At 45.6% G+C, this 9,921-nt stretch overlaps 1 protein-coding gene across 1 annotated transcript; it reads right to left on the bottom strand.

Moving 5' to 3' along the window:
* Nucleotides 1-3,710: 3,710 nt before the first annotated feature.
* Nucleotides 3,711-6,179, bottom strand: LOC135209124 (myosin-4-like). The gene has a single exon (XM_064241769.1). The coding sequence runs from the start codon at nt 6,177-6,179 to the stop codon at nt 3,711-3,713; it is 2,469 nt and encodes an 822-aa protein (XP_064097839.1).
* Between the last annotated feature and the right edge of the window lie 3,742 nt (nt 6,180-9,921).

Below are 9,921 nucleotides of genomic sequence, written 5' to 3'. Positions count from 1 at the left end.
CGGGCGCCTCCACTGGGAAGGGCCAGTGAGCGTCCCGGCGGTCCCCCACAGCCTCCGTACACTCTCCAGCCGTCTCGGGTTTTTTTTTTTTCGCCTCCACTGGGAAGGGCCATTGAGCGGTCCGGCCGGTCCGTGCCGCCGTCCTTCCTGTCTCAGCCCCAGCTTTTTTTTTTTTTTGGGCGCCTCCTCTGGGAAGGGCCAGTGAGCGTCCGGCGGTCCCCGGCCGCCGTCCACTCTCCAGCCAGCTTTTTTTTTTTCGGGAGGCCCTCGCCTCTCTGGGAAGGCCAGTGAGTGTCCGTCGTCCCCTGGCCGCCGCGGTCGGCCCACTCTCCAGCCAGCTTTTTTTTTTTTCGGGCGCCTCCTCTGGGAAGGGCCAGTGAGCGTCCGGCGGTCCCCGGCCGCCGTCCACTCTCCAGCCAGCTTTTTTTTTTTGCGCCTCCACTGGAAGGGGCCATTGAGCGTCGGACGGTCCCCGGCCGGCCGCCGTCCACTCTCCAGCCAGCTTTTTTTTTTCGGGCGGCCTCCTCTGGAAGGGCCAGTGAGCGTGGCGGTCCCCCGGCCGGTCCCCCGCCGTTCCACTCTCCAGCCAGCTTCTCGGGCGCCTCCTCTGGGAAGGGCCAGTGAGCGTCCGGCGGTCCCCCGGCCGCCGTCCACTCTCCAGCCAGCTTTTTTTTTTCGGGCGCCTCCTCTGGGAAGGGCCAGTGAGCGTCCGGCGGTCCCCCAGCCGCCGTCCACTCTCCAGCCAGCTTTTTTTTTTTTTTTTTTTTTTTTTCTGGCACCTCCACTGGGAAGGGGCCATTGATCGTCCGCGGTCCCCCCGGCCGCCGTCCACTCTCCAGCCAGCTTTTTTTTTTTCGGGCGCCTCCTCTGGGAAGGCCAGTGAGCGTCCGGCGGTCCCCCGGCCACCGCCGTCCACTCTCCAGCCAGCTTTTTTTTTTTTCTGGCACCTCCACAGGGAAGGGCCATTGAGCGTCCGGCGGTCCCCCGGCCGCCGTCCACTCTCAGCCAGCTTTTTTTTTCGGGCGCCTCCTCTGGGAAGGGCCAGTGAGCGTCCGGCGGTCCCCCGGCCGCCGTCCACTCTCCAGCCAGCTTTTTTTTTTTCGGGCGCCTCCTCTGGGAAGGGCCATTGAGCGTCCGGCGGTCCCCCGGCCGCCGTCCACTCTCCAGTCAGCTTTTTTTCTTCGGGCGCCTCCACTGTGAAGGGCTAGTGAGCGTCCGGCGGTCCCCCGGCCGCCGTCCACTCTCCAGCCAGCTTTTTTTTTTTTCGGGTGCATCCACTGGGAAGGGCCAGTGAGCGTCCGGCAGTCCCCCGGCCGCCGTCCACTCTCCAGCCAGCTTTCTTTTTTTCGGGCGCTTCCACTGGGAAGGGCTATTGAGCGTCCGGCGGTCCCCCCGGCCGCCGTCCACTCTCCAGCCAGCTTTTTTTTTTTCGGGCGCCTCCACTGGGAAGGCCATTGAGCGTCCGGCGGTCCCCCGTCCGCCGTCCACTCTCCAGCCAGCTTTTTTTTTTTTCGGGCGCCTCCACTGGGAAGGCCATTGAGCGTCCGGCGGTCCCCCGGCTGCCGTCCACTCTCCAGCCAGCTTTTTTTTTCGGCGCCTCCTCTGGGAAGGGCCAGTGAGCGTCCGGCGGTCCCCCGGCCGCCGTCCACTCTCCAGCCAGCTTTTTTTTTCGGGCTTCTCCTCTGGGAAGGGCCATTGAGCGTCCGGCGGTCCCCCGGCCGCCCTCCACTCTCCAGCCAGCTTTTTTTTTTTCGGCGCCTCCACTGGGGAGGCCAGTGAGCGTCCGGCGGTCCCCCGGCGCCGTCCACTCTCCAGCCAGCTTTTTTTTTTTTCGGGCACCTCCTCTGGGAAGGGCCAGTGAGCGTCTGGCGGTCCCCCGGCCGCCGTCCACTCTCCAGCCAGCTTTTTTTTTTTCGGGCGCCTCCTCTGGAAGGGCCAGTGAGCGTCCGGCGGTCCCCCGGCCGCCGTCCACTCTCCAGCCAGCTTTTTTTTTTCGGGAGCCTCTTCTGGGAAGGGCCAGTGAGCGTCTGGCGGTCCCCCGGCCGCCGTCCACTCTCCAGCCAGCATTTTTTTTTTCGGGCGCCTCCTCTGGGAAGGGCCATTGAGCGTCCGGCGGTCCCCGGACCCCGCCGTCCACTCTCCAGCCAGCTTTTTTTTTTTCGGGCACCTCCTCTGGGAAGGCCATGAGCGTCTGGCGGTTCCCCCGGATGCCAGTCACTCTCCATCCAGCTTTTTTTTTTTCGGGCACCTCCACTGGGGAGGCCAGTGAGCGTCCGGCGGTCCCCCGCCGCCGTCCACTCTCCAGCCAGCTTTTTTTTTTAGGGCACCTCCTCTGGGAAGGGCCAGTGAGCGTCTGGCGGTCCCCCGGCCGCCGTCCACTCTCCAGCCAGCTTTTTTTTTTTCGGGCGCCTCCACTGGGGAGGCCAGTGAGCGTCCGGCGGTCCCCCGGCCGCCGCCGTCCACTCCTCCCAGCAGCTTTTTTTTTTTTTTTTTTCGGGCACCTCTCCTGGGAAAGGGCCAGTGAGCGTTCGGCGGTCCCCCGGCCGCCGTCCACTCTCCAGCCAGCTTTTTTTTTTTTTCGCGCCTCCTCTGGGAAGGGCCAGTGAGCGTCCGGCGGTCCCCCGGCTGCCGTCCACTCTCCAGCCAGCTTTTTTTTTTCGGCGCCTCCTCTGGGAAGGGCCAGTTAGCGTCTGGCGTCCCCCCGCGCCGTCCCACTCTCCAGCCAGCTTCTTTTTTTTTCGGGCACCACCTCTGGGGGCCCGTGAGCGTCTGGCGGTCCCCCGGCCGCCGTCCACTCTCCTGCCAGCTTTTTTTTTTTCGGGCGCCTCCACTGGGGAGGCTAGTGAGCGTCCGGCGGTCCCCCCCGGCGCCGTCCACTCTCCAGCCGCTTTTTTTTTTTCGGGCACCTCCTCTGGGAAGGGCCAGTGAGCGTCTGGCGGTCCCCCGGCCGCCGTCCACTCTCCAGCCAGCTTTTTTTTTTCCGGGCGCCTCCCTCTGGGAAGGGCCAGTGAGCGTCCGGCGGTCCCCCGGCCGCCGTCCACTCTCCAGCCAGCTTTTTTTTTTCGGGGGCGCCTCCTCTGGGAAGGGCCAGTGAGCGTCTGGCGGTCCCCCGGCCGCCGTCCACTCTCCAGCCAGCTTTTTTTTTTTTCGGGCACCTCCTCTGGGATGGCCAGTGAGCGTCTGGCGGTCCCCCGGCCGCCGTCCACTCTCCAGCCAGCTTTTTTTTTTTTCGGGCGCCTCCACTGGGGAGGCCAGTGAGCGTCCGGCGGTCCCCCGGCCGCCGTCCACTCTCCAGCCAGCTTTTTTTTTTTCGGGCACCTCCCCCGGGAAGGGCCAGTGAGCGTCTGGCGGTCCCCCGGCCGCCGTCCACTCTCCAGCCAGCTTTTTTTTTTTTTTCGGGCGCCTCCTCTGGGAAGGGCCAGTGAGCGTCTGGCGGTCCCCCGGCCGCCGTCCACTCTCCAGCCAGCTTTTTTTTTTTTCGGGCGCCTCCTCTGGGAAGGGCCAGTGAGCGTCTGGCGGTCCCCGGCCGCCGTCCACTCTCCAGCCAGCTTTTTTTTTTTTCGGGCGCCTCTTCTGGGAAGGGCCAGTGAGCGTCCGGCGGTCCCCCGGCCGCTGTCCACTCTCCAGCCAGTGTCAGTTTGCTCTCCATTCTACCTCAGCTGCATTACTTCGATTTCCTCTTCTTATTCTTCATATTCCAATTCCAAGTTTTATTCTATATCTTTTTCCATATTCATATCGTACTCTTTCATCAACTCTTTGAGGTTGTTCATTACCTCTTTCATATCTGTTTTCCTTTTCTGATTCTCCTTCATCGACTCGATGACCTCATTTTCCAGAGCTTCAATTGTCGCTACAAATTCCAATTCTTCCTTTTTGAATGTTTCAATCTCCTTGTCCTTCTCCAAATTCATATCCTGCAGGTAAGTTAATTCTACTTTGAGGTCTGTTATTTCTTTTTCCATCTTAGCTTTCCTCTTCTCATTGTCCTCCATTAACTCGATGACCTCATTTTCCAGACCTTCTATTGCCTTTCCTATTTCAATTATTTCTTTTTTCAAATTTTCATTCTCCTCGTCCTTTACCATGTTCAGTGATTGGAGGTTCATCGACTCTTCTTTGAGGTCTTTTATTTCCTTTTCCATCTTAGTTTTCCTCTTTTCATTATCCTCCATCAACTCGATGACCTCATTTTCCAGACCTTCAATTGCCTTTCCAATTTCAATTACCTCTTCTTTCAATTTCTCAGTCTCCTCGTCTTTTTCTAAATTCATATCCTTCAGGATAGTCATCTCTTCTTTCAGGTACATCATTTCCTTTTCCATTTCAGTTTTCAGCCTCTTCTTTTCTCCTATCAAGTTCACAACCTCATTTTCCAGACTTTCAATCGTTTGTTCTGAATCAGTGACTTCTGTTTTAAATTGTTGTAAGTGCTCTTCCTTTTCCTTATTCAGAGATATTAGGTCGGTTATTTCTTTTTCCATTTCAGTTTTCATGCTGTCCTTTTCTTTCATCAAGGAGACGATCTCATTTTCCAGAACTCCAATTGTCTCTCCAATTTCAATTACCTCCCTTTTCAATTTTTCAACCTCCATGTCCTTTTCCAAATTCATATCCTGCAGATTAGTCATCTCTTCTTTCAGGTCCATTATATCCTTCTCCATTTCAATCTTCAGGCTCTCCCTTTCTTTCAACAAGGAGACGACCTCATTTTCCAGACCTTCAATTGTTTGTCCAAATTCAATTACCTCTTTTTTAAATATTTCCATCTGCTCCTCCTTTTCCATATTTAAAGATATGAGTTCGTTCATTTCCTTTTCCATTTCAATCTTCAGGCTTTCCTTTTCTTTCAACAAGGAGACGACCTCATTTTCCAGACCTCCAATCTTTTGTAAACAATCAATGACTTCTTTGTTAAATTGTTCCAGCTGCTTTTCCTTTTCCATATTCACAGATATGAGGTCGCTCATTTCCTTTTCCATTTCAATCTTCAGGCTTTCCTTTTCTTTCAACAAGGAGACGACCTCATTTTCCAAAACTTCAATTGTTTGTCCACATTCAATGACTTCTTTTTTAAATAGTTCCAGCTGCTCTTCCTTTTCCATATTCACAGATATGAGGTCGCTCATTTCCTTTTCCATTTCAATCTTCAAGATTTCCTTTTCTTTCAACAAGGAGACGACCTCACTTTCCAGACCTGCAATCGTTTGTTCAAATTCGAATATGACTTTTTCAAACTTTTCAATCTCCTTATTGAGATCCTGCTGTTTACTGAGTTCTTGACTAAGGTCATTTATTTTGTATTCCATTTCAGTTTTAACTTTCTTGTTTTCTTCGAGTAAATTCTCTGCAATATTCTCCAGGTCATTTATTTTCTCTTCCTTTTTTATCACTTCTTGCTTACACATTTCTATCTGGATGTCCATTTTCGTATGAAGATTACTGAGGTCAAGCATAAGGCGATCAATAGTGTCTTCCATTTCGATTCTAAGTTCCTTTTTTTGCTCAACTAAATTTTGGACTTCTTTTTCTAGCTCTTCTATTTTTTCTTCGTTTTCTATCACCTGTTTGTTAAACCTTTCAATCACTCTGTCCTCTTCTGTAATTATATCTTGATAGTGACTCAGCCTCTGCTCGAGGTCATGAACTTCCTTTTCAAAGTCCTTTCCCAAATCCGCCATCTTTTCTTCCAGCTCAGTCTTTTCTTTCTTCAGATCGGCCATATTTATCTCCGTTTCAGTGTTCTGTCGGCTGAGATTCCTGACCTCTTGCTGCAAACCGTTCTTCATCGCATCACACTGCATGTTGCTTTCTTTGAGGTTTTCGATCACTTTGTCCTTGTCCATATTTTCGGTCTCTAGTTTCCTGTTGTCTTCTGCCAAAGCCTGGACCTCCTCTTCAAGACGGCCAATTATATGTTGAAATTCTTCGGCCTCTCGAGATCGGTCCAGTTGTTCCATTCTCAACTGACTATTTTCATAATCCAGTCTGTCCATTCTTCCTTCGAAATCGTCGATGACTCTTTGCCTCATACTGTCGATGTTTTCAGTCAATTGGTCAAACAAATTTTCCTTCTCGAGCAACGTCGCTCGCAGACGAGAGTTTTCGCTTCGAAGCAGTTCCATTTCCACTTCAAGAGTTTCCAAATTCTTTTCGTAACCTTCCTTCAAAGTCGACATTGCGTTATTAATGTCCTCAGGGATATCAATTGTGCTTGGGATGACTTCACTGACGTCGGGTGACGTCAGTTCAGGCGTTCCATTCCACACAGATAAGATCTTCCGTCCGATATTATAAAGAGTAAACACTGTTCCGAGGAACAGAGCCAATTTTAAAATAATATTACTATGGCGAATCGCGTAGCTACAATTATCATTGAAGATATTACTACGGGGAATCCCGTAGCCACAAGTATCATCAATAATATTACTAGTACGTTCGCCACAGCCACAAATATTAGCAATTTGCCGAAGCAAAGACATTTTTGATAAACTCACAAAGTTACAAATACTATAAGCACTCATGATGAGATATTATACCTTACACGCTCGAGGCGACAGCGTAGTTTCAAAATCTGCCACTTGCTTCAATGTGGGTCTTCCCAGAACTATTCTGGGTTTTCCCGGAAGAGGTGGAGCTTCCAAGGAATCCGTGAGTCCTTGGTTCTCCTCGTATCTTCAGAGAGTCGAAGAACTTTTGCGGCCTCCAGTTTGTCTTCAGAGTGGGGGTGTCCTTATGATTTGACCCTTACAAACACACGCACACACGCGCACACACACACACACACACACACACACACATATATATATATATATATATATATATATAATATATAATATATATATATATGTGTGTGTGTGTGTGTGTGTGTGTGTGTGTGTGTATGTGTACATATTATGTATTATATATATATTTTCATAGCTATATATATATATATATATATATACTATATATATGTATATGAAAATGTATGTATGCATGTTTGTTTGTAAGGGTCGAATCATAAGCCTCTCTTCCGTACAGCTGGAGGAAGAAATGAAAAAGGAGTTAACCAAGTGTGGATTTAATAGATAGGTTAAGAAGATAAAATTTTAATTATGATTTTAAGCTAAGCAGTTTAGACGTCAGCTCATTGTTTACAAAAGTACCTGTGGATGAACTACTTGAATTTATGAAGGAAGAAATGGAAAAATATACTTTCTATGATTAAGCTGATAGAATTGTGTTAGAGGTTGTAAATTTGTGTTTGGAGAAAATTATTATGAACAAAAATTTGGCATGGTAATGGGAAATCCGTTATCTCCATTACTTAGTAACCTGTTGATGATATATTTTGTGCTTGGCCTGTTGACAAAAATGAAGATAGCTTCCTAACAGCATTAAATACCGTAGTACCTTCTATAAAATTCACCTTGGAAACTGAAGTAGATAATAAGTTGGCGTTTGTAGATGTTTTAAGTGTGAGGTGATAGAAATTTTAGATTTTCTGTGTACAGGAAGTCTACAAATGTAGATTTCTACATACTTTTTTTATTCTAATCATCATCCGAGAACGGAGATGATGGTATTTTCGTCTATGTTGTTAAATAAAGGGTATCATTATCATTACCACTTATTAGATATACTGTATTTATTACTTAAATGTTTCTAAAAATAAGCTTAATTAAAGAATAAAAAGGACTGTTTCATAACTGAAGTTTTAATGCCAATACACATTATATGATAAATATCTGAATAAAGGAAAAATGAATTTATACCAGCGAACCCTTCTAAGACAATTGGAGTGGGCATTCCCCCCTCACCAGCCTCTGAAAGGAGGATAATCTGTACAGGGCATAGGTTTTGACTTTAGGGTAATAATTCCCTTGGGGGATTAGCAAGAAATACAGAGCTTTGACTTTGGCCGCCTCTACAAAGAACTTGAAGATGTGGCAACGTGTGTTTTCGTTTTTAAACAAGCCAAAACCCTCACCACAGATTGGTACTACTTATAGCCCTACATGAGATCTTCCCATTGCACTGTCCTCTCATATGGACTCTCATTCCTTTTCAAAAAAAAAAATTATTTATTTTCATACAGGGGATTAAGACTATCATTTGGAGACACATAAATTAATAATTTTTGTGGATGTTTCCTCGTAAACGCTTAATGATGTGTGTGTGTGAATTAGAAAACCACCAGAAAGTGCAAAATGAAAGCGCAAGTACCAATCGCTTTCTTATATATATAGCGCACACATCGTCGTGGACATTAATGCATGAAAGCGCTTGGTCTTCTCTTTAAGTTTAAACCTTCCCACTTTTCTATTTACACATTTGTCACGAACACTTGTTGGCAGGGTGGATCTGCATGAGTATATATATATATAATATATATATATATATATATATATATATATATATATATATATCTATCTATATATATATATATATATATATATATATATATATATTATATATATATATATGTTTATATATATATATATTATATATATATATATAGTATATTATTATATATATATTATTAGATTTTTGTTCGTGAAGGGCAGCGCACCTGAGACTATTATTATTTTAATTATTGATTATTATTTGTTTAAGCAGCCATTTCCGACTAAGTCCAGTCGGCTGCTTAATGGCATAATGGAGATAAAATCTGTTAAAAATACCATATTAAATAAATATATTTTTAGTAATTTAGTTTTAAAAAATAAGTAAATAGATAAAACATTGCTGTACATATTTAAAACAAATTTGTATGAATAAAATTATTAATATATATTTTAATAGATCTCTATCTAATAAAATTATTTATATATGTTTAATATACCTGTATCTATTAAGAATTTAAAAATCTTGCAAACATTTGAGTCGTCATCTCCTAGAATGCCCAGCATTTTAGGAGATGATCCAAAGTATTTATGTCTAATATGTGAATACTTAGAGCATATAATTAAATGTGTTTCACGGTTATTCTGGTTTGATAGGTGTCACAATCTGGAGGAGGCTAATTAGACATAAGAAAGCCATGGGTTAACCTTGTGTGCCCATTATGGAGCCGGCACAAAGCAACCTCGTGGTTTCTCTGCTTCTGTAAAGAATTCTTAAAAGGAATTATTTTGGTCTTTATCCCTCTAAGTTTGATATTTCCAAGTGATAACCATTGGAATCCCCAGATTTTAAATAATTTTTAGAGTTCTTATAATATGTTTTGTACATTTTAGTTCTATCATTTAATGCTACTTCCTTTGCATTTTTATCAGCAATTTCATTGCCTTCAGTTCCAACATGGCCTGGTGTCCAGCACAAGGATGTCTTGATATTTCGAATGCTTAAAAAATGAATATTTTCTTGTATTATATATGGGGCTATAAATATGCATTCTTTCATGATAATATTTTTCGTCTGTAATAACTGCGAACCCCACAGCAGCATCAGTTTTTGACCCATCTATATAAATGGAGATAGTATTTGCATGAATTTCTTGGTGTTCCAAAAAATTTGTTTGACAGCGTAACTTGGAATTTCATCTTTTTTTTAAATCGAATAACTAATGGCAAACATAAGGCTTATTCCATTTCCAAAAAGGTGTTGAATTTGGTAAATGGTTCAGGAATTTTAATGGTGGAATATTATATTTCTCTATGTATATTTTCAGTCGTATAACAAATGGGTGAAATAATCGTGGTCCAATGTACTGACAGATGCAGAAGCAAATAGATGCGACCCATAATCAATTTTACTCAGTATCAAAGTCTTGTGTAAATAGAGTAATGTACTTCTATCTGAGCTCCACTTGGTATGTGACAATTTCTTCAGTAGATGAAGTACTTTACTACAGCTTTCACGTAGGTAATTAATGTGAAATTTCCAAGTCATTCGTTGGTCAAAATGCAACCCAAGAAATTTGGTATGCGTAACAAT

The sequence above is a fragment of the Macrobrachium nipponense genome, chromosome 11, assembly GCF_015104395.2.
Source record: "Macrobrachium nipponense isolate FS-2020 chromosome 11, ASM1510439v2, whole genome shotgun sequence".
In the NCBI taxonomy this organism is placed as follows: Eukaryota; Metazoa; Arthropoda; class Malacostraca; order Decapoda; family Palaemonidae; genus Macrobrachium; species Macrobrachium nipponense.
Note: the sequence above shows the minus strand (reverse complement) of the source record. Positions and strands in the feature narration are given on the sequence as shown.